This window comes from Cydia pomonella, chromosome 15 (genome assembly GCF_033807575.1).
Source record: "Cydia pomonella isolate Wapato2018A chromosome 15, ilCydPomo1, whole genome shotgun sequence".
Taxonomy (NCBI): domain Eukaryota; kingdom Metazoa; phylum Arthropoda; class Insecta; order Lepidoptera; family Tortricidae; genus Cydia; species Cydia pomonella.
Genome location: NC_084717.1, coordinates 14,945,385 through 14,970,483, shown reverse-complemented (window position 1 = coordinate 14,970,483; position 25,099 = coordinate 14,945,385). Strand labels below are relative to the sequence as shown.

The window sequence follows — 25,099 nt, the reverse complement described above, 5'->3', positions numbered from 1 at the left end:
GCCACTCGTTTAGAATTTCCTATTTTTCGCACTTGTATCGTAATGTACTATTACAGTACATATGGTGCTACTTTACTACACGCACCGGTGCGGTAAAGTAGCACTTTTCGTGTCTATGTCGAAGATTTAAAGAGCCCCATGTACTGTAAAATGTTGTACGATACACGTGCCATTCCCTTCGGTCGTGTTTTAATTTATCACCACTCGTTGCGAATATCCTATTTTCTGCACTTGTATCGTAAATAACTATTATTGCACAGAGCAAAACATCGGAAAAATGTTGGAACGAAGTGAACCAACCATATTTAAGTTGGATTTTAAATGGATTTTCTTGTTAACGTAAAAACAAAATCCTTCAATCACTTAAATGAAGTCTATTGTCTGATTTAACGTTATTTAAGAATGTGATGTTTATAAACTATTTGTATTGTTTCAGGTAAGTAGCAGCCTTTAAATGACGTCAATGACCAAGCGAATGCGAAGGTCTCCGCTTAAGCTTAGGCAAAAAAAAAAATCGTATGTCCGGAAGTTCTGGTCTACAGGTCGCATTTCTCAATCGATTCTCGTGAATTTTGGTGAGCAGGTTGGATAATTACGTATATAGATATTTTATTGATTCCGTTTTTGGACATTTTTTAAAATGCCGCAGCCATGTAGGCTTGCGAGGTCTACAGGACACAGAGACACTAATTATCATTATGTTCGGAAAGGAAAACGTACCAAACGTATGTCAATGCATATTTATATATTTAATTATTTGTTTACTAGATGCAACTTTTATTTTAAAATTGAAAACTTTATTTCAGACACATTATCCATATCATTGGTTAGCAACAGTGTAACAATAGTAGGGTAACAGTACCAGTGGCCAGCCAGGGACCAGTAGTCAGCCTTTTAAGTCGTTTATTGGTCATAAATATCTGGTATATTCGATTAAACAAATCGCGAGTAGTCAAATAGGAGCTCTGATTCCTTATTCATTAATACGTAACGCGGCAGGTGCGGTGAGGTATCGGGGAGAAGAAATATACTCGTTCATAAAGGTGATGTTTGTTGACGAGAGCTAGAATGTCATGTCCGCCATATTTTTTACTGCACGTGGTGTTCTTTTAACGCGTGAGAAAAAATATGTTTTTATATAAAAAGTTACTGTTTTTTGTTAATGATGGGTTTATTGGTTAGTTTATCTATTAAATTGCGTTATATTTAAATGGAAATATCAATATTTAACTTATAAATTGAGGAGGTTGACCACTGGATACCACTTTTTTACAAAAAATCCAGTGCCCAGCCTCCCGCGGCTGGCCTTTGGTTATTTTTTTTATTTTCGATCCAATACGACCGTTAGGACCGTTACATTTACATTTTCAAATTTAGTTAGGCATGTCTCAGTCAATTTAAAGTAAAACCCAGTAGTCAGCCGCATTTGAAATAACGTTTTAATGCGGCTGACCACTGGGTTTCACGGATCTAGTACTCAGCCATTATCTTCCTTGGTACGTCGCTGCCAAATATTATGAACTTTAACTCATTTAAATAAGGTTCAAAAGTGTATACATACTATTGTTGAGAAATATTCCAATATCTAACGGGCCCCTGCACGGGTTTCACCAGCATTTAAACCGATTTTAAAAATAATGAATTCTATTAAATAAACAGATTCATTAATAAAAAATAAGAAGATAAATACAGTGTTTATTAGTTTGCAAGAATAATTTTAAGCACCTATGGCCTACAAATTTCGTGGCATGAGAATTGTACTTATAAGAGTATAGGTACCTACCTATACTCTAGCTTCCTACCTAGGAATGATAAATATTATAATATCGTTAACTTTAATACAAATAATTGTGTTTTTTATTTCATTGTTATTAATAGTTTATAAAGGCTGAGTACTGGGTACACAAAGGCTGCTTACTGGATTTTAGAGGCTGACTACTGGAGAAAAGTGCCATTTTTTGTTTAATCTTAATTATAGATATTATAAAGAGGATTGTTATTTTTTGACATACTTTGTTTTAAAACTATAATAAACAATTGATCTAACCATGTTATGCGTTTATTTATCCGACTAATTCTGTAGAAACGTCGAGAGTACAAACTTTAAAAATGCGTTATAAGGCTGACTACTGGTGCCTTTACCCTACATTACGATACAAGTGCGAAAAATAGGAAATTCGAAACGAGTGGCGATAAATTAAAACACGACCGAAGGGGGTGTTTCAAATTGACACGAGATGCGAATTACCTATTCGCACATGTATCCTACAACGTTTTACAGTACATATGGCCCTTTAAATGTTCGACACAGTAACGTAATATGCTTATTTTCGCACTAGTGCGGTAAAGTAGCACCATATGTACTGTAAAATAATATAGTGTTAGTATTACTTCAGGCTAAAACAAAAACAAAAAACTATTTACTATCCTAACTGCTCAGTCTAGAAAAAAAACGTTTTAAATTTTCCTCGCCTATTAAAACACTTAAAAAGCCCTTGTGAAAAAACTTCTACGGCTATCAAAACCTGTTTGTGACTATTTACAAAAACAAAAATCAATCTTCTCTTAATCGAACCCAACAAAGATATCCTCTAAAAACACCTTTCGTTTAGTAAAAGCCCTTAAAAAACAGTTTCGAAAGCCGTCAAACGCCTCACAGGCCAATTCGAGTTTCAGTTATTCGATCTGTTTCCGATATGATACTTTTTTAATACTACATCGATGGCAAACACGCATACGGCCCGCCTGGTGATAAGCGGTCACCGTAGCCTATGGACGACTGCAACTCCAGAGGTGTTTTACATGCGCATTGCCGACCGTAACACTCCGCACCCTAGTTGAGCCCTTACTCACCGGCAGGAACACAACACTATGAGTACCTATAGGGTCTAGTGTTATTTGGCTGCGGGTTTCTGTAGGGTGGAGGTACTTCACCAGTTGATGGGCTCTGCTCTAAATCTAGAATGACATCTGCTGTGCTGTGCCCCACCACAAAAAGCAAGATGACATTCACACTTCACAGTGTTTATACCTCTCTTTTGGACGTAGTTTAAAGACATACCCCGGGGACATTTGTTCAACCAAAAACTTCACTTTTCACACTGATAGATCAGTATCATATCGGCAACAGATCGAATAACTAAAACTCGCATTGGCCTGTCAGTTCGTTAAATGTGTTTTCGATCAACAATTGACTTATAAGAACGTTAATTTGATTTCCCCTGCACCATCCAATTAGACGAGACGCGAGGACCGGATAGATTTGTAACGAACAAAAATAAACTCAACAATTTTATGTCATTAATCACGTCGCCTATTGCTGAAGCTTTTTATAAAAATATACAAGTATTAACATAGCTTTTTTAAGTTTGGTTTTCTTAATAAATTGTTTGTGTTAGATATTTTAATATTTAGCTCATAACGGATTTAATATTATTTGCCTACTTATCTTCGCTTATTAATTTTGACTATTTCCAAATCAATTAAAATATTGAACACAGACAAATTTTGTCCATTAAGTCATTAGTGATTTTTGTCATCTTTGAAATGAAAACTTTTTTTAAAAGGACCTAACTAATACCCCCTTACCTAAACGAATGGAAACAAATACATTGTTAAACTCATTTGCTGACATTTGTAAACCATTATCGTTTATAATTAACGTGCCCGCGACTTTAACAGTTTAAAGCACCTATTCATAAAGTTAAATTTACGGTTTACGCCCCTTTTAAAAACTTTTTATGAAGGAAGTGGGTATTAAGGTTACTCTACCTGCTCTATGGTAGGGTATGGCACCTGCTTTCTACAAAAAATATACAAACATTGATCTATTTTTGGCCCAATACAGACACTCGTAAACTACCCAGACAGGCGCTACGTGAAATATTACTTAAATGTCACGTTTCGAAACCGTTACTTTTCTCATTAGGTTTTTTTTTTAATAGTCCATATTCTGAATTCAAATTTAAATGGTCAAGTCCCCTAAAACTAAATGTAATTTGATGTTATATCCACGCAACTTTGAGGTTACTCTCAGCTTAAAAATTGTCGGAATACCAGTGGTCAAGCCAAAATGACAATTTTGAAGGAAAACGCAAATCTAAATACCTATGGAAATAGTCACGTGACATTTTTCGTTTTCGTCGCGTTTGTCGGTGACGATTGTCATCTTGGACCCCCTGCTCACAATTCTTCTAAACACAAGGAATTTTAACTCATAGAAATGGGAATAAATGCCAACTCCAAAGAGATGAAATAGGTACTTATGGAATTTCTATTCGCGGCCGCCATTCACACTGGCCGGTTACTGACATCGCCGGGTGAAATTAAAAACAAAAACACAGCGCGGGACTGATATAAAATTCTAAATTTGAATCTCTCCAGCATCGTTTTTAGCGCAGCTTAGGTATGCAGTATTTTATTGAGTTCGTTCATGAGATTTTATATGCGAAGTGTGCATCAATTTTGCTATCGTGAAACGTGCCTAATCTAAAATACGAATTACATACTTAGTTCCTTACACACTACAAAACGTATGCCGATGGCGTATGGTGGTTAGAGGATAACGCCGGGAAGTGCGCAGTAAAATCAAACTAATCTTAATAGTAGATCGTATGATTAAGATAATCTCAACAGGTTGACCGTTAGCCATTCAATCCGACTTCAAAGAGATCGACGCCGATAACGTTGAAATTTGATGGACAATAAAACGATTGTGTTTCTTTTGTTTCACACTTCGATATTTAATCACTTCTTTCTCTTCTGATCACATTTCTTCCGTACCCACATAGTGTCGTGTCTTACATCATATGATGCATGTCATAAATAAATATTTGCATCTAAGTACCTATTACAATATTGAATGATTCACGTAAAATAGTTTCACCAAGTTTCACTAGACTTCGAGAGCGCGAGACTTCGAACTTTGACACCCACCCGCTATCTTCAGTTACCCATGAACAAGATGCATGTAACTGCGTCGAAAAATCGGGAGCTCGGAAACAACACAAAACGGATAATCACGGTCCCTATCTCAGTCGATTTAATTCTAAAGTACTTTAATCATTATTAATAATATTATAATATACATAACATTTCGCTACACATAAAACAATCGACACGAAACTCCTGGTCGTCAATATCATACGTCCTTTTTAACCTTGCGTTGGAACACCTTACATTTAGTATAAAGGTACAGATTTTAATAAGTAATAATAAATGGGTTAAACTTGTATGAAGGAATACTTACAAAGTGCATTGCCTTCACAAGGATTTGTATCGTGGAGGCGCCGATGTGACGGGGTTAGTGGGGTAAACCACTGCGACGCGACGGATCGATGCTAGCGGGATTGAAAATGTCTCGAATATCCCCGACCCCGAGTCGCAGCACTTGCCTATTGGTTACAAGACCAATACCAGACTCCAAAAGTATCTGTCACGCTCTAATAGCTTTCAAATAGAGAATATTCGGTTATTATTCGGTATTAAAGTGCCGAATATTCGTCTTGTTGGAGCACTGTAAAATGTAAGCTCCTACATCAGAACTCAAGTAGGTACTCTATTCCATTAGACAACGTTTTCCCGTTGACATGATGATCGTATAGGCATCTATAGGATGTTTTGAGTATTTAAAGAAAGTTTGCGAGTCCCTTGCTTTTTGACCTGTTTGTTTCTAGGGAATTGCCTAGGAAGCGATTCATCATTAGATAGCTGCTTAATGTAATGAAGCATTTTAGAATGGTTTATTAGGATGATACAAATTAGTTCCTATCCTTTCGGTTTATTCGGTATGTTCAGTTCGAGATCTTCTATATAATGGGTAGAAACATAATAAAACACTTAAGTTAAAAAATTATAAATAAAAGTATGGTGCCCAGAAGGCTGGCTGCACTGCCCCTCTGGATTGCAATCCTTCCTCTTATTCTCTGAACGAAATACAGACCAGTCCTCTGGTCACCCGAAGCGCGCTTTTATATTTTATAACTCCTTATAGAGGCGGCGCGCGCTAGGCCCCCACCCCCCACCGCCCTAGGGTTAAACCCCAAACGCCGCAAATATGTAGCTATATGCCGAGGTTGACATACTTGCGACGCTCGAGGCGTTCGGTCCAGGATGCGGCCGCACCAGCGTCAACTTTGGTGCCTGAAATATGAGACGGTATATAATGTTATTTGAATGTCCAATATCATGTGCTTTTAGAATATCGTTTTAAAATGAGAGCGTAATTTCAATTGTATGGCGGCTAGGTTAGTATGACTCTTATGATACTCCACCGTGAAATAAAGACAGTAGACAGAGACTGATTAAATTGATTGATAAAATTCCATTTCCATGTAGCAAGTGTCTATAATTAAATCTTCTAGCTATACTGTTTCTTCCACAGCTCTCACGAGCCAAGTGCAGTGGAACCAGTTATCTTTATGAACTTAACCCCCTTTCTTATCTCCACGCCTGGTTTACATTGCTTTTGCAACGGTCATGTTTACGAGTATATCGGCAGATTACAAGAGAAAATTAATTTACAGAGTTTTGAGAAATCTTAATATCCTTTTATGTTTATTAAATTACAAACTTGCCAGCTTAATTTTATTCTCCCGTACTTGACTTGCTGGCTAAATGGAAAAGTGGAAAAACGGTACCACACAGTACAATATGTCTGTCCTAAGATTTTTGGGAATGGAAATATTTTGTTTTAAACTGTGTACTTTCGTCATTTATAATATTCCTTTTCAGTTTTGATAATTATCATGTTGCGGCGACATAATAAGAGTAAAGTGAGACCTTGATGCCACGAATCACATCAATTTATGGTCATAGAGTATTATTTTTATAATGGTTAACTTTGAGTTCATCTTAACAACACACGCGAGTGAAATACCTGCCTTAAGTGTTAAATCTTTTCTTTGTCGATGTATTGGAATGCAGACATCACCATTCTTAGAAGTTTGTTTAGGGCCTTCTAGGGCGAATGACCAATGAAAAAGACACCGCCACCTTAAGGGGCTACTCGGCCGGAATCGCTGTTTTTACGTCCTTATATCATGCTTGAACAGTGTATAATCAAGTTCTGTACACAATATTTTAGCTTGGTAATTGTCCTTTAATTACATATAAGGTAGAAGTACTAGTGCTCGACGGTGCACTAGTACTCGACATGGGCACTTTATGTCAAAGTGACAAGGATTAAGTTCGAATATAGAAAAATCTTCGTTGTCCAAGTTTAACCTATATTTCCATGAAATAAACTGCCCATGTCGGTGACTAGTGCAGCTTCGAGCTCTAGTACTTCTACCTTACTTAATATTTCAAAAAAGGTACTGTATCATAAGAAAATCTAACCCTTTTCTCGAGCTAAAGTTTTGTCTTCACTTGTTCTCTGTTAAACTCATTTACGTGTTAAATACAAAGCCAGCCAATAATATATCACCTCTATGAATGACCATTATTTACCTAAATTAAATTCTCTTCGATCAGTAGAAATAAAACACAGCAAGACAATTACCTATATTATTGGCCGCCTTTGTAAAGAAAACGATGACTTTTAACTCTGTTGCCATCTATTGCCACTTGTTTTGACTGCCTACAAGTTTTCTTTATTTATGTTTTTTTTGTTATTCTTCTTCGATCTGTCATTATTACGAGTGTTGAATATTAAAAATCATCTAAACTGTGCTTAAAGCTTATATCTCTCTGGTTTTATAATAAATGGTTTGATTGGAAGTAAATTAGCCAATCAAACTAGGTATTACTTTTAGAATATATAACTGTACAATAGATATTAACTTACGAGTCAGTTGTAAAAACTTTAGTCTCTTGCTTTACATGAGTGTATAAAGATAGGTACGAACGGTGCAAAACGAGAAAGCTAGGTACCTACACAACCTAGGTAGTTCTCAGAAGCACTTATAGGTAGGTACCTCGCTTTTATCGCTGCACCATTGCAACTTGTTATGTATAACTGTTATGGTTTATTATATTACTTAGAAACTGCACGTGCTGTTTGTTGATACCTACACGAAGTCATATGTATGTACCTTATGTATCGTATATTTAGCCATATAAAAGTAACTTAGGTCAGTAGACACCAATCAAAATTGCAAATACTACCTACCCGAGTTTTTGTTAGAAGAAGAAGTCTGCAACCCTAACCCCAAATAAAAGATCAAATTACTTATATTAAACTTTATAATTATCATAATTTGAAATGTGTATATCACATGCATATATGTATTATAATCTGAAAATTATCATTAATTCACCTAACACATGATACGATTTAGTTACCTACACTAAGCATGATAAAAAAACTTCCAAGCTAACTTTTTGCCTACACCGCTTACCACACATTGCCTTCTACGGCGTTCTGAGGTCGAACCACCATTTCGGTGCAACCCACTCGATGACAACCTGAGATAGCCACTACAGAGAAACAACACTCGAGCGCTTATACAAAGATGCTGTAGCCAAGTAAGGTTTTATCTAAGTCTTTGTTAAAAACAGAGGCTGTACTTCAGTGGAGAAACTTATTTTTAGCTTGAGTGAGTTAAAAACCACTTACGAGTACCTAAGTAGTGATTTATATACAAGGATTCAGATAAGTAAAGTGAAGTAAAAAATCTAAGTGGTTGTTCAAGAGGATCTACCTGTTATGTGAGTCTTAGAATATAAATAAATATTAACAATTGCAGTTCGAAATTGTAAGGCTTTAGTAATATTTATTTTTGTACCGTATATCAATGATATTCCATATTTTATTTTAATTAGCGGTGATATTTTCAATTTATTGTTCCTTAAATATATATATTATATACGCATGTAGTACGAAGTCTCTGTAGTGTTTAGTAGACAATTATTAATGTTCTTTCAATTGATTTTTTATACTTTTCAAGGCCACGTATGACCTAATAGCCCAGTTTTTGACTTATACAACAATAAGTAGCAATCAAAATACATTATAAAGAATGATGGAGCGATGACTTGTGGAAAAAACAATTCGAACAAATAACTGCGCTTGTATAAATTGAGCCCAGTTTTAATTGGTATATTGTGTATCGTTTTATTTTATTTTAAGAACATCGTTATGAATTTACGTTACGTGAACAAAGCAATAGAACATTTATTAATCAATATACATAGTTAAAGGCCATACAGCATCGGCAGTAAGTTTTTACATAATATTTATTTAGGTAGGTGTATTGCATTAATCTAGGCATTATAGTTTATCAGTAAATATTATAATTTGGTCACCCAATGGTTTAAAAAACCAGTGCCAAAGAACCAGGGGAGCTGATTCGAAAATCAAACAGATATGTTCGATATAACGGTGCCACGCCGTATCAGGCGGTGAAACGTTTTGGGCCACTGGCACGGATTCGTGTTAGGATCACTTTATCTTCGCCCTAAAGAACAGTGTGGTACGTTTATATGAAAAATGTGACATGATTGCAAAAAAAAACGAACGCAGATTTTTTTTCATAACCCTAAATTTTTTGAGAGATCATACCGTGGCAAGGGTATTTTGGGTTATTTATAATTGATGTTATTAAGAATTCTTATTATTATTACATAATTCTTAATAACACGTATTACAATACGTGCAGATTAAACGATTATTCCAGCTAGGCAAGTCGATTGTAAAAAGTATACTTCGAAGCTATGGTTTACCATTTATCTGGTTGGTTAGAAGATAGGCAATATGATCTACGACGCACTGCACTGGTTGAATGCTTGGCTACATGTAGTATTTTAAGGCAGTAAAAATTTTAATAATTTTATTCCCAAAACTAATCTACATTCACACTCGTCCCAAGATTAATCGTAGACCTATTATGCTTCTCTTACGTTAGGAATCCATAGATTTACCATTACAAAATTAAGGATTGAAGAAATAAAATGTTGCCTTAGTATTTTTAATGAAATGCAACAGATGTCTGGCTGAGCTGAGATAAGTAACCTGCCTGAAAAGGGCATGTAACTTTAATGACCCGCGAAAAAACCAGGCCGGCAACTTTCTTCGATGAGATAAAGGCACGCGATTTCGGAAACATTTTATACCTCAATTACGGGCGTAGCGGAATTGGAAGAATTTTATCATTCGAGAAGCGAAGAGAGAGGATGTAAACGGATTATGTACATCTTGTACATAATACGAGGCTATTTACACAATTTGAAAAAGTAGCGATATAACTATGTACCTAATACCTACATATATCGAAATTTAAGACAAAGAAATGTACCTATTTGTAATTAAGAATGCTTTTAAGTTCTTTAATGAAAGAGTCGGTCTGCTTATAAAATATATAATAAATACATCTTAAAATAATGAGAACATCAAATGAATGCAAATATGATGTAAATAGGTACATACGTACCCTACCTACACTCTATCGGGTGAATAAATTATTCCAGCCTCTTAATATTTTTTCTGTTTAGGTAGAAGAAATATACCTAAAAGCTCCATGACATTGTGAAACAGACATCCTCGAACTTTCATTTTTAAGAAAGTTAAATATTCTCATCATAATTTTGGAACAACCATCTGCCTACATGTAAGCATGCTGTTTTAGGTTTCAAGTGTCAACCAACGCGAAGATGCCATATGGCCCGTGATGCAATCTTTAATGACTCCGCCAAACAGTGTGTTATATAAATTGTCATTTTGCGTGTCACAAAAGTGGATCTTACTACATACAGTATGTCTCCCGCTATGGGGCTTTAAACGGGCTCGATTCTACTCGCTAAATCGAGCTACTTTTCCTATGGGACCAACCACGGAATCACGAATTTTTTTTGGCTTTTCCATAGAAAACGACTCTACCGAGGCCTACGTTTAAAGCCATGATGGGAGACACCCTCTATAATTAATTAATAAAAAACGTCAGACTCGCGCACGAAGGGTTCCGTACCATTATCTATTGTTATGGCGACCACAGAAATACCCCAACAAGCAAAAAAGTCTCAGATTGCGCACTTTATAAGAGTGGTGAGCTTATAGCGCTCTTATTATTGTTTTGGAATAACAATCGCTCTTATATGAGTCTTAGACAAGCTAGAACAGACTTTAGTAAGGTCAGTCTTATTACCTCGTCTTATATATGTTTATAAGAGCATTTCATAATACTATTATAAGCCTCTTGCTCCTACAATAACATTTACAAAGTCTCATCGATCTTGAGAGTACCTGGTCTTATATCCCCATTCTCTAAGTTCATTTGATTTTATATTAGACTTTCTAAATGCCATTGTAAGAATGCAAGACTAATATCAGCATAGCATAATACTATTATAAGCCTCTTGCTCCTACAATAACATTTACGAAGTCTCATTGATCTTGAGAGTACCTGGTCTTATATCCCCATTCTCTAAGTTCATTTGATTTTATATTAGACTTTCTAAATGCTATTGTAAGAATGTAAGGCTAATATCAGCATAGCATAAGGACACTGTAAGTACGTACTTTTTTTTATCTTATTTAAAGCTATAATAAGATCAACAGCGGCACTTTAGTAAGATATTGGAGTGATATAGGATCAGGATACTAAATCACACAAGACAAGTTCAATATAAGATGATTTGATCTTAAATCGATTTTGGGAATCCATAAATTTAACCATTTCCCATCACCAATCTTGTCACTTAAATAAAAAGACATTTAGTTTATTAGTATGTGTCTAGTAATCAAGTAAGGATAAACAAATATATTAAGGGTTTTACTAAGTAAAGCAAGAAACCCTAATTAATTCAACATGGCCATATCATTTGTATTCAGAATGCCAAAGTTAGTGTAAATAATCTTAAAATACTCTAATAGTGCGCTTGAAAAATACACCTACAGCAATGGCTCCCTATCAATACAAATAAATAAATAAAATAATTATAAGAGGATACAAATACCTATATTTGATCAGGCGCATGAAGTTTGAAGCGTAAAACAGGGTTTACTTTACAGTAAATAATATTTTCCCATGTGAATACTTACCGTAAAACATGAACACACACAATGATAACGAGCACGTTATTATATTTAAACATAATTCATAAACAGTTTGATAAATATTTACACTTTTTTTTTGTCACGCTGCAGTTAATTTTATTCGTACACTTATACTTTATAAATAGAATGTTTCAACTCTGTGTGATCTTCCAAAAAATCAAAATAAGTTTATTTAGGCTTACAAGATACTTATGTAAAAGCGATATTAGCCTGAGGTAGCTTAAATTAGTTTTGGGAAGATTACTGTAAACGCAAACAGCATTAAATTAGACTGATATTAGAACGATATTAAAATAAATACGCTTATAATTTGTGCCCAAATCCGGGCTTATACGATGATATAAAATCAATATAAGAGCGAAAAAATTGTAGTCTTGAGACTGTTGTAAGCGTGTTTTTGCTAGTTGGGACGTCATCTGTGAAAATTTCAACTGTCTCTCATGGTTCATGAGATACACCTGGTGACAGACGGACAAACAGAAAGACGGACGGACAGCGGAGTCTTAGTAATAGGATAGCTTTTTATCCTTTGGGGGTACGGAACCCTAAAAATCAGGGCATTTAGATTTATTTCCGATACTTACCACTATACAAATCATATTTTAATTTTCAATCAATAACCTGAACATTTCATGGGCGACTTTACTCGTTAACTGAAAAAATATAATAATATACTAAGTCATTTCTTACTCGTACGCTGGTCATTCTGCAGGTCTCTTCTAAGGTTTGGATAAATAAATAAATTACATCAGCAAAACCACCACCACCCATACCACCACCACCACCCATAAATTGCATCAGCAAAAGAACAAAAACAAGAAATCAAGAAATGGGTATCGTTAAATTTCAACTCTCAAGACTAGCAAGTTTAAAATGTTATTTAAAAAATTCATTGAGGCAAATTTGAACGGATTGCAAACCTATTGAGGCTATTAACTATATAGTTTCCCGTATATATTTTTATGAAATTAAGTGTTCTTAGGAGTATTAGATAAACGTGACGACCGTAATTTAATGAACATTTGTTGTCGCCCCTAATTCGTTTAATTTTTTGACTCATTTTAAATGGTCAATTTATATTGTCGGACAAAAAGCTAAATCTTTAACCGAGATTTATCAAGTCGAGCCTACGTTTCTGTTGAACATAAACGATTTAAGACGATATGTATTTGAGTACAATTATCGACGTCTAAAAGTCTAAACAAATAACTAACTGATTAGTGATTACACTGACCATTTTGTAAGCCTGATTTTCTAGTGGAAATAAGGTCATTTACACTTCAAAGGAGTGTCAGTGTATTATATTGAAAAGATAAAACAAATGACTAGGTACTACGTCAACAATACACTCCACCTTCATGTGAACGATCGATAAACGTAAAAGATGGGTGTAGCTTTATACACTTGTGTGTTGTCGAACGCATAGTTCAACTGACCTTTTTGAAGTCCCTAGAAATATGCCAAAATCATAAAAGATTTACAGACACTTTTCGAACTCGGGTACTATTTGTAAATTTTACATATTTACAACTCGCCTCTGTGAATATTATTTTAAATGGATGCTAAATTTTGATATCACGCGTTCTAGTGACCCACTTTGATATGTTCCATTTGTCTTTATCGTTGGTTTTATACAATATGTCACAAAAAAATGTACATGAACTGTTATGAAATGAAATCCGATTGAGAATGAACCTACGTCTAGAACCCCTTACCTACTTAGAACTTTTACCTTGGTCGACAATTTCTCTTGTTGCACCTAAGTACTTTTTGGAAAGCTAAAATATATTCAGCAAAAATTATCCTACTTTCTTCTTGATCTGCAAAAGTCATAAGGATTACATCAAATAAAATCCCACACTTTCAGAAGTTAACCCAATCATCGATCGGTTACGTAAGTGTCAATAAAATGTAAGCCAAGTCGGAAATTTCCCTGTACCAACAGCAACAGACTTGATAATTGTTAACTTTAATTCAATTGACATAAGGTCTAAAACCATTTAAGCGCATTTATCCAGTAGTAAGTACGGAACGATTCCAGACCATGTAGTTTTCTGACCGAAGCGCAAACGAGTCTTTGGCTCAAGCAGACCAATGTACCTTTAGCCTCAGAATGCGTAATAACAATGCATATTGAGAAAGCGCACTTATACTTACACAGATTGAATAAGAAGTAAGTCCAGTCATATGAGTCTAAATTAGAAAAACAACTCGGTTATCTCGAATAATGTATAAAGATACTTCAAACTCTGCGCTTTAAAACTAGAACTCAAACTAGATTCTACAGAAGATTCAACACGTTTATACACACGACCTGAGTTTTAACTAAATCGAGTCGACACAAATGACTCAACAATGATGATTTTAAAGAAATCAAAACCACGTGAAGGTCGGCAGGTGCTTGTTGAGCCTTAGATTTGCTCGATCGAAAATGTATCTGCCTCTCTATGGTTCGATAACGCTAGAGCGATAAAGAGACAGTGAGTGAAATTTCAATTTTCTATGTTCACGGTATGCCCTCTGAGCTTGGCAGTTATTGGAATAACACAGTGGAACGCGTAAAAGTGCCTTGCAACACGTCCAAGTAGCACGGCGACCCCAGGCGATTTACAACGCAACAAAGGTCACCCAGAGGTACTAATAGGTCCAGTCCGCGTAACAGGCCCTTAATACTTGAGGACTTATTTATATTTAAACATTAAACATTTCGCAAAACATGGACATATCAAGTACCCACGGCACCCAACTGCACAAGCTATTTTTTATTGCGTAACTTTTTGCTGCAATGTAAATGTAATCTAACTAGAAATTAAGATACTACTTAGTTATTTTGCCTTTAAAGGTTTACATTATTATTTTATAGAAAAATCATATATTATATTTTATTCGTTTTTTACATGTCCAAAAAATACCACACCGAAATAACCTTAAAACTTACTTAACTATTACAAAAACTATTAGTATAAAAGTCATCGTTGGCGTTTCACAATATGCTTAACGTAGATAAAGTGCTAGGTTTTGTATGAAGTTTTATCTAGCAGTTAATTTATTTCTAGCTATCCAAAACTTTATTTGGGCATTGTGAAACAGGCCCTAAATCAGCTCCACATTATAAATAAATATTGTGAGGCCTATTCAGATAGTAATTTCTTGTTATCAATGTATTAGATTTGGATATAATCTGCCAGCTGTCAACAGATACATTTCTTCAACCAGAAATTACTATTTGAGGAGGTCTTTACTGTATCTAATTTGATGACCTGTCTGGCTTAGTGGGTAGTGCTGCCTATGAAGCCGGTGGTCCCGGGTTTACATCCGGGCAAGGGCATTTTGTATATATGTTATTGTCAGAAAAAGTAGTTGAAGCATTCGCCGTGGCGTGGCCGAAAACGGTCCGGAGCATATAATATATACCGACAACACAGGCCTTATTGAGCTTACTGTGGGACTTAGTCAATTTGTGTAATAATACTAATAATGTCCTATAATATTTATTATTTTGAAGATCATCACTCTCGACAGTTTAAACAAGTAAGATACAACTGGGATTAAGTATATAATATTTCCACTAATAGGTTTATGGGTATACCTAAATATATAAACCGTCCATAAATAATATTATCATATTGAGGTACTTATATACCTATACCTATTTAAATATGAAAATATTCTTTACGACGGCTTTCAATTTCCATTGCAATTATTCTGAAAATAGAGTGGAACTGTTGGAACTAACACTCGGGCCGGGTATTCGAATAATGCAAATAGACACCGGTATGTTGTAACATTTAAAGTGAAAAGTCAGGAATGCTGCGTACAGAGTTATTACTCGGAGTCCAATATTTACATAGTGTAGGAGTACTGTTAGTTATTCTGTGGTGTAGGTACAAGTTTATATGTCGCTGTAACATTGTATCATGCATAGTCTTAACTTATTTATTATTAGATAATATTTATTTTTATATTATTTTCTTTTTATTTCATTCATGTATTCCTTTAATTAACCCTAACAGATAGGCTATACATGTTAATTGTACAAGAGGTTATAAACGGTGGTAACACAATATCACGAAATGTACGTCGAGATTTTGTATGTTATTAGAATAACGTTAAACATGGTTAGGTTAGGTGTTACAGCTGTCACATGAAAGTCATGAAAGTACCTTTTTTGCCCATTTATTTTTTCAATAAAATTATATCTATAAATTTAGAACTTGCTGTTTTACACAAATTAAATCATATGAAAACAGTCTGAAACTCCGCAATTATTGTGTAAGAATTGGCTGAAATCTACAGAGGATCACGAGTTTTACGACAGACTTCTCAATACATACTAAACAGGTTATTCGCCGCAGTGGCATTATATAATGAACAGAAAACCAGATTTACTAGTGTAAACAAACAAAATGCTAACTGCATAACTAATTAGTATGTGGTCAGTTACCGAACTCAGTAACAATGACAAACTGCAACACCAGTCATACATACACATGAGCCCAATAATAGGCCATGCAATCTTCATACCTCACCAATAACACTCTAATGTCTACAAGGTTGTATGTTTACTTTAACCACTATCCTCTATTGGTCGTTTCGGTTCAGTTGATATAAAGCGGTACATTCCTCAATTGAATGCTGCGACATCTCGAATTAGCGACAATTTGAGTCTCCGGCTGAGTCACGCGTGACGGTCGCTTGGAGGTGTTTTACGATACGCTTGTTACACTTTTATATGACTTTATTCATTCTTAAATCCAAAACTCATAAAGGAAATCACGTTTATAAAAATACCTACCAGAAGCACCACACTATCTTAGGACGCTCATGTGCAAACAAATCTTCTGAGATTTCTTGTAACGCCCAAGAAAACATATTTATGAGCCATCTTAATTTTCTTTATGAACAGAGGAGCCCTCTCATAATACCTATTTAAATGTCATAAACAAAAGTTAACAAATCAGAAATCATACATAAAACTAATTATAGAGGCACAATGACTAATCAAATTGGACTTATGTACTGTAATTGTATCGTAGACAATTTGTAATCGTAATTTTACTAACGGGGATCGGCGATGTAAATTAGGATTAAGGAGGAATAAATTTAACTTAACAGCGATGTTTAAAACGTTGGGTTTAGAGAGATTACATTTGAGAGGTCAATGAAATTGTATCGGTGAGGTCAAACTTTCTAATGATAGTTGTGTTTTTGTAAGGTACCTATGTCCGAATGTAACATTTCATTATTCGTTTTTAAAACTTTAATTACTTATATACTTTTATAATGAAATTTGTACTGTAATCGTTTTGACTACTCATTATATTATACAATACGGGATCATCTAGGAGGAATCACTCAAGTATTGGTTTGTCTGAAGTCGGGATCTGTTCGTAAAGGGGATTCTCGTGTGACTAGGAGACGATCTGCAAGAAATAGCACAAGGTAGACATAGACACAACACAATCTCAGGAAGTGAAGGAAAGTAGAGTTATAAATAAAACCTAAAATACATTATAGAAAGTTGATTGTAGGTACTACCTAACATACAGCCCTTTAAAATCTTTTAAACTTAAAAACGGGCACAACATTGGAGCAAAAACAACAACTACCTATTCTTGTAAAGTCATAAACCGGCATACCGAACATAAACAGAACTCTGGACCGGGACGCGTCACCGGCCTTGCGGCGAATTGGAGGCCTGACGCAATTGCGCGCCCCGTACAAAACGGACGCAACTGACCGGCGTGCCTACTAAGATATACCCTTCTGTGAGCTGAGCTTCCCGGCATTCTGCGGGATTACTCACGCACTGAAGGTTACTGATAATGTACATAAGTACTATGTCTTTGACACCCACAATTATGATTATAAACTGGGATCTATAGCCCGTAGAACGCATAGCAGAGGTACCTAGTCGAGAGAATTTTATTTCCCTCTCAGCTTTTATTCTTCTTCTTCTCAGTGTCTAACACTACAGATTGTTACCTTACAATACCTTGCATATGCATAGCTAGGTTAGGTAGGCTTGAGGATTATTTATTTAGAGACTAAGTCATAAGTACGTATTTAAATAGGTAAGTGGTTAATTAGCGGTTCGTGGACGTGGTGAAATGACATTTGACAGACGGCAGGAATAACCTGGCCAAAGTTAAGCACACCGTTACGTCTAGAAATAAGTGAGAAAGGGCTATAACCGCGAAAATCTAAGTTCGTCAATTGCGTTTTTTACTATAATTACGTCTTAATGAGAGTAAAAGAGAAAGATCCTCGCAATTTACGAATTTCGATTTTCGCGGTAGGCCCCCAGAAATCAGGCATCTGGCGCAAAAATGGGTGAATTGGGGTGAGAAATGAAGCTTCTATAACATTACGTTTAAAACATGAAAATGTTCAAGTATTAAAAGTCATTGCGGGTATAAAACAGCGGTGCCCAATTGAGACTATTATTACGGTACCAGACGTTATTAGTCACTGTGATTTATTACCGCAGCGTAAACCTCTGGCGTCCCTAAATAATAAATATATCCAAACAGACCTTGGCCTACCTGTTTATTGACTGTCAGGTTAAACTTTATGGGGAACATAATGTCCGGGATGAAGGGAGAAAGCATGTGCAGATAATGATATAATGATTTAGCTTTTAATATATGAATTATAAAGCTTAATTTTTGGCCAGTAAAAATTAGTTAAGTACCAGCCTGGAGCAGAAATATTAACATTTAGAAAATTTATTTTAACGCTAAGTGTTTTAAGGTTTTAACCTCTTGTTACTTACTGACATTTAAATCTAACTTTCGCAGCTTTTGTCCATTGACCTTTTTTTTCGATAGAATTGGGCTTAAAACTCAAAACATTCAATCGTAATCCTTTCCTCATTCAAAAGTTAAAATAACACCACATTATAAAGCGATCTGGCACCAAATAAATAAAGCCTCAACTGAAATAAATCCCATCGTTCCACGAACAAGAATTCCTGAGTTGATAAATTGGGTCAGCTTTAGATAATCTTAGCGTTGGACATTATAAAAATAAAAATGCGACTTGGAGCCGATAGAGCGGACGTTAGCGGCACATTTATTATGCGATTAGCCTGAGAGAGTCCATCTGAAGCTGAGCTGTTGATAAAGTGTCTTTGGAATTATGGTGCTTGGCAGTCAGATACTGGATTTTAAACCTTTTGAAATGCTAGCGCTAACGTACGTATGGGAAGATTTATACTTTATATTCTAGGATTTCAATGTACTAGCTAGATATTTTCTTATTTTGTGTAGGTAGTAGGTACTTGAAGTACCTACTTAAAGTATAGATCTTAGTCAACCGTAAGGATGGACAACAGAAAAATATTCTCCATTATTTCCGATCATATGACAGGGTTACCTACAGATTTCTTGCATAACGATAGACTACGTTATCGTGAAACTTGCGTGTAGTTTACTTGCACGAATAGATGATATAAAACGGTGCTGTCATGTCCGTGAACGAATTGCTCATTACTGGCAATTGCTTCCTGTGGACAGAGCGTGACATCAGAAATAACACTCCATCTTTAATCTTGTAACAACCATGACCGAATTGTAAGATCTTGACTAAGATTTTTCTATAATATTTTTCCTTTCTTACCCAATTGACGCAGAAAGAGGGCAGGGAATGCTTCTCGAGTTTGACAAACTGCTGACTTATGTTTGCATTGTGGTGAACAAAATATGTATTATTTTTCATTTATTTTTGCTTTACATTATCAGTTTGTCTTTAATATAATAACAACCATGTCCAAACTCGTTATTACCTCAAAGTCTGATTCTTCTTACATTTACTGTAACTTTTTTGCAGGATGTGGTGGACAATCACGGGCAACTTCGGCAACATCCTGCCCATAGACTGGACCAAGTCGTTTTCGAGGAAGATGCACATTCCCACCTTAAATTTAAGTGACAAAATGGTAAGCTAAAGCTAATATATAAATATAAAGCATTACCCAAACATTAACTGGTTATAATGTACCCCCTATAAAGCCGATTTTAAAACGTCTCGAGTAAAATGTGATGCTAGAAATGATCTGATAGTAACACTTATTGTACATATATAACTCCTGATTATGGACCAAAATAAAATTAACACAACCGGTTCCGATTCATAAAGTACTCGATGTTCGAATAGATAAATATATGTCCTGGGCGTCATGTCATGCCCAATAATCTTAGGTCCGGGTACAATTATGAATGAAATTTAACAACATTGATAATCATATTATATTTTACTTTTTTTTTTGAAATCGTTCCAATAAATACGCAAGTACTTACCGATTTTGATGATACGCCCGTTCTGGACGCTTTTTATATAATGTGTGTTTTTCTCGTCATCCTTAATTAATACACACATACACATCGCTATTTTTATAAGGTTCATATGATTCATCAGTAATTAACAGCACAGTGCAAATGAACTGTTTCGTCACGGGTTCATTTATTAACAGCGTAATCCGGTTGGTCGGAATTTGATTCCAATTTTCAAGCGTACAACGACGAGCTTCCAGAGTTTTAACTGGGCATATTTTAGCGTCAATGCGCAACAACTTTCGTCCAATATAGACTCAATCAATATCTGTACTATCATAGGTTAAGCATCAGCACCTAACTGATACAATGTCAAAACAACGCCCTAAAAATTCACTTACTTAATACCTATGCGTGATCTACATGCGGATAGAATCCCGCTCATAAATTGGACCTTCGTGGTTTCTAATTTTATACTACATATTTAACCACTATCATGTCAAAAAAAATGTGTCTGGGCAGGCTTCATTCTCACATTCGAACTTAGCTATTTTTTCTCATTATAACAGCACATACTTATATATTGTTTGAGTAATGCCAAAATTAGATCAATTAGTAAAGTCTGAATAGTCATTTTGGTCCATCTTAAGTTTGGATTCGCTTTCCAATTATAATATTTCTGGATTGCTCTTGTTATCGCCTGCCCTATTGACGAAGTCGATTAAACCTAAGGCTACTTTCTCCTTTTCCTTTTTACGCAGTTGATGTAAAAGAGACGGGAGGAACAAAAGGCGGCGGCTTTCGAGTCGCTTTGTTTTAGTCCTTTTTGTAAAGAAACCTGATACCGTCTGCCGTGCGGTGTCTGGTGTCCCACATTGTTCCATGGGAAGATGAAATATGACGTAGATTGTTATATGAGATTTCAAAGAAATGCTACGGCTATGAAAAACTTTCAATGCCAATATGTACATATTAATGTACTCGTACCTACTGACATTGAACTTTTTAGATTCTAACAAAAGAGATAACAGGTACATATTATATACATATCTTCGGTTATGGAACTTTATTTTATTATCTTGTAAACAAGACCAAATTTTTGTATATCGAATATATTGATCGTATATCGTCGCACAGCTGCGTTCGTGACCCACAAATGGTCTAGCCGGAAGATCAGCGCTGACTTTTGGGTTAGCATTTATGCTGAGGCGGGACCATTTCGTGGTAAACTATTTATTTATTCTATGTTTAATAATTTCTTTCTTTTTTTATGCTAAACTTTTGTATGTTATAGTTTATCACAAATAAATGCGATGATTTCTGATTTCTGATATCCTGATTCTTATATTGGACACTGTATACCACACTTACACCTTACAGGCCAATTCGAGTTTTAGTTATTAAATCTCATTCCAATATGATACTGATACTCGTATAATACTAATCTGATACTGATCAGTCAGTGTCAATAGTTACGTTTGTGGGAGAAGGTTCACATAATGCGCAATACAGCACGTCCTCTAAAGGAGATTGAAAGTTGAAACCATCTCATATTGGAATGATGTTAGATCCTTGATAGATCTAGAAATTTTCATATTTAACTGTTACTCTTTTATTACCAGGGCTCAATGACGCCAGACGACGAGATCCACAGCTCAGAAGACGAGGCCGTGGCCTCTGACTTGGACATGCACGCGCTTATCCTCGGAGGCCTACATCAGGACCACGAGTGTCCCGTCAAGACTGCCGATGAAGTAAGATACTCGTATCCCATTATTCAAATCCAGTGTCCACAGCGCAGAAAAAGCTATCCTTTCTTAAAGAATCATTCCAAATTATTACTTTGTGCTAACTTAACGGCAAGCCTGCATGCCTTTTCGGTTTATACAATTTCGATACAAGTTTCCATGTAATGTTCGCTTGGAACATTTGTAACTCGAATATCAGTTTTTTCTTATGACAATAAAAACTCCTTTTCAGACCCCCTTGCGTCTAGTTACATTTCTTCAAATGTTGATTGACTGATATTTATGTATAACTTAGGATATTATATTATGTAAACGTCCACAAATGATTGCATAAAACATGGGAAAACAAATGACAACGTTCGGTTTCGCGATGTGTCATTCTAAAGCTCTAAAACCAGTGTTTTATATTCTCCTTGTACTAGTTTGCTGTCTACATACTAACAACATTGGCGATTCTATTTTGCGCACCTTCAATATATTATTCTTCAAAGGATTATTCTGACAAAATCTAAGATTAGATTAGATTTGTTTAGATTTTGCATTAATTAAGCAGTATTCATTACATTTACGTTCTGCTACTGATATTTTGTTTCTAGAGAAATGCATTATAGTTAGCAGGTTCTACGATAGGTATTCAAGTTCCGGAACTTGCCTTACGGGCACGCGGAAGCTATTCATAAGAGCTCTGTTAAAAGTTGGTTACCTACTCATGTCATGTCGTTACTTATCAACAATGTGGATTTTCCAGGTGATACAAGAAATCGATGACATGATGCAGGAGACTCCCTCTTCCGAAGGCGATGTCCTGGAATACAATGAGGCGTTGGAGAAAGGGAAGGAAGTCCTCAACTCACCTCTGTATGAAGACAGTAAGTTTAATTCAAATTAGTGGTCATATTTGAAATTTATATATAAGTAGGTACAGCAAGACTTCAACGTAAAGAAAAGAGGTCGAACTTCGCCTGAGGACTGCCTGAACTCGTTTCGCCTAATGGCTTGTAAAATAGTGGGACTTAGGTATGTTATTGCCTTTGATTGTTTTCATATGAAGCAGTAAGTTGATGCCTACTTAAATATACTTCTAGTTATGCCCGAGTCCGCCACCGAATGTTTTAATTTTAATAGGTAATTTTATTAATTACTAGCTTCAACCGATGGCTTGCAAAAACTGCGTATGTCTTGTGATCGGTAAGTTCTTCTAACTGCGAACTAATAACTTGTTTTTCTTAACCCGTAGAACGTCTTAGGCGCAAGTCCGTCTTAAGCCATTGCAAAATAGAATCTACCATTATAAAAATAACATTAAATCTAGATCCAAGCATAGCATTAAAAGATTCTTCCCATGATTCCTGGGTACAAAAACGTTGAGGACAGTAACTTACTTGCGTGAGATTCTTGGGAACTTCTTTAAATGGATGTAACTCAGTCTGCGTGTACGCATTTTTTATACACTATAATTATACAAGTGATTTTAATAACTATTCGCTATTTCCACACAATTACGTCCAACTTTTTATTGCCTAGGTACATGTTGATTTAATTATAAGAGCGAATGCCGTCTAGAAACGGAAACTTGTAAAGTTAAGATTAATATTATAGCAATTCTAAAACTGTATGCGTAAGTATAGTAATGGCATCAATCATGAAATATTTAAGAGAAAATTTCTAGTTTCAAATTAAGTAAAATTTCTAATGAATGATATTATTTTATATGAAGTTAGAAAGTCTTTAAATGGATGCGCGGTTACTAGGGATCTAATCACTTCGGATCTAATTTTTACCAACACCCATCGGATATGAATGGTCGAATTAAGATACAGATAAACTCCTGTACGAGTAAATAATGTGTCGTCAAAAAAAGGAATATTCCAAAATTGTGAAATTACCACTTGGAATATTTTCGGAAACTTATAAATATGATTTTTGTATAGTAATCGAAAATTTCCAAAATTAATGTTTCCTTTTACAGTTTCTGAGATCTTTCTCAACTCTACGTATTTAATCTTGTTTGCCTTACTCATATTTTTAAACTTAAATGATCTTTAATTTCTACGAAACATGCTAGATACCTACTCACTATTTATTCTCATTCTTCCCGCAGAACTTCGACAACTCTCCCTAACCCAGTTAAACGAGACCTATATGGAGCTCGAAGTCCTCATCCGAGAGTTCTCCGAGACCCTCATCGCGGAACTGGCTCTCCGGGACGAGCTGGAGTATGAGAAGGAGCTCAAGAACACCTTCATCTCGCTGCTGTTGGCTGTGCAGAATAAGAGGCGGCAGTATCATACCGAGAAGAAGAAGCGAGGGCCGCCGCGGTCGCCGAACCTTAACAATTCTGGCTCAGAGTCAAAGGTAAATAAAGTGATCCCCACACTAGCGTCTTAAAAGCGCCGGCGTCTAGTCAGCACTATGGAAAATGGTATCGCTGCGCAACATGGCGTCGAGCAGCAACCATAGAGTTGACTAGAAGCCAACGCTCGGGAGACGCTAGTGTAGGGTCTCTCAAATATCTATAAGTAAACAGTTTTGATGACTATAAACTTCTTGTACCACTGTGTAATTGTGTATTTGCCACTTTATGTACAGTCAGCGGATGTGTGTGAAAAGATGTACAAGGGTGCATATCAAACAACTTTGCTCGCTACGTACGTTGCTAGCCTTGGTTTTGCAAACGTATATTTTTCCGTAGATCTTGTTTTGCAAGTTTTCTTTTTTAATGTTCTTCTAATTGTGGTTCTTCTTTAGTCAAAGAAACTTTAAATGCCGTAAAGGTTCAGATCAAAGTTCAAACCTTTTTATAAGAATTAACATCCCAAGGTCACCATTCGACTAAGTACAGTCGAGGTATTAAATATCAACACGGACAAAGTGCCAAAAATATATACACATATTTTTGGCACTTCGTCCGTGTCAATATTCAATACCTTGACTGTACTCCAATTATCACACGACACATAGTTTATAAGAACAATTGAACGTCACAAATTCTAACAACAACCCAGACCTAATATAAATTTTAGTACTATGCCCAAGGACGCGGTGTATCATTAGCGCTGGTATTGAAATAGTTGACCCTGATCTAA

The 25,099-nt window shown here is 35.5% G+C and overlaps 1 protein-coding gene across 2 annotated transcripts in view; it reads left to right on the top strand.

Annotated features, from left to right (window-relative positions):
• LOC133525965 (fasciculation and elongation protein zeta-2) overlaps positions 1 to 25,099 on the top strand; it is a 58,572-nt gene that overhangs the window by 32,176 nt on the left and 1,297 nt on the right. Inside the window, exons 1-5 of one of the 2 annotated variants that reach the window (XM_061862413.1) lie at positions 8,519 to 8,649; positions 19,823 to 19,931; positions 21,888 to 22,019; positions 22,762 to 22,882; positions 24,115 to 24,368. In XM_061862413.1, the coding sequence (XP_061718397.1) occupies positions 8,648 to 8,649; positions 19,823 to 19,931; positions 21,888 to 22,019; positions 22,762 to 22,882; positions 24,115 to 24,368 (618 nt within the window). In that variant the 5' untranslated portion in view covers positions 8,519 to 8,647. Of the gene's footprint in view, positions 1 to 8,518; positions 8,650 to 19,822; positions 19,932 to 21,887; positions 22,020 to 22,761; positions 22,883 to 24,114; positions 24,369 to 25,099 lie in introns of those variants that run through there. The other variant, XM_061862412.1, reaches the window with a different exon arrangement.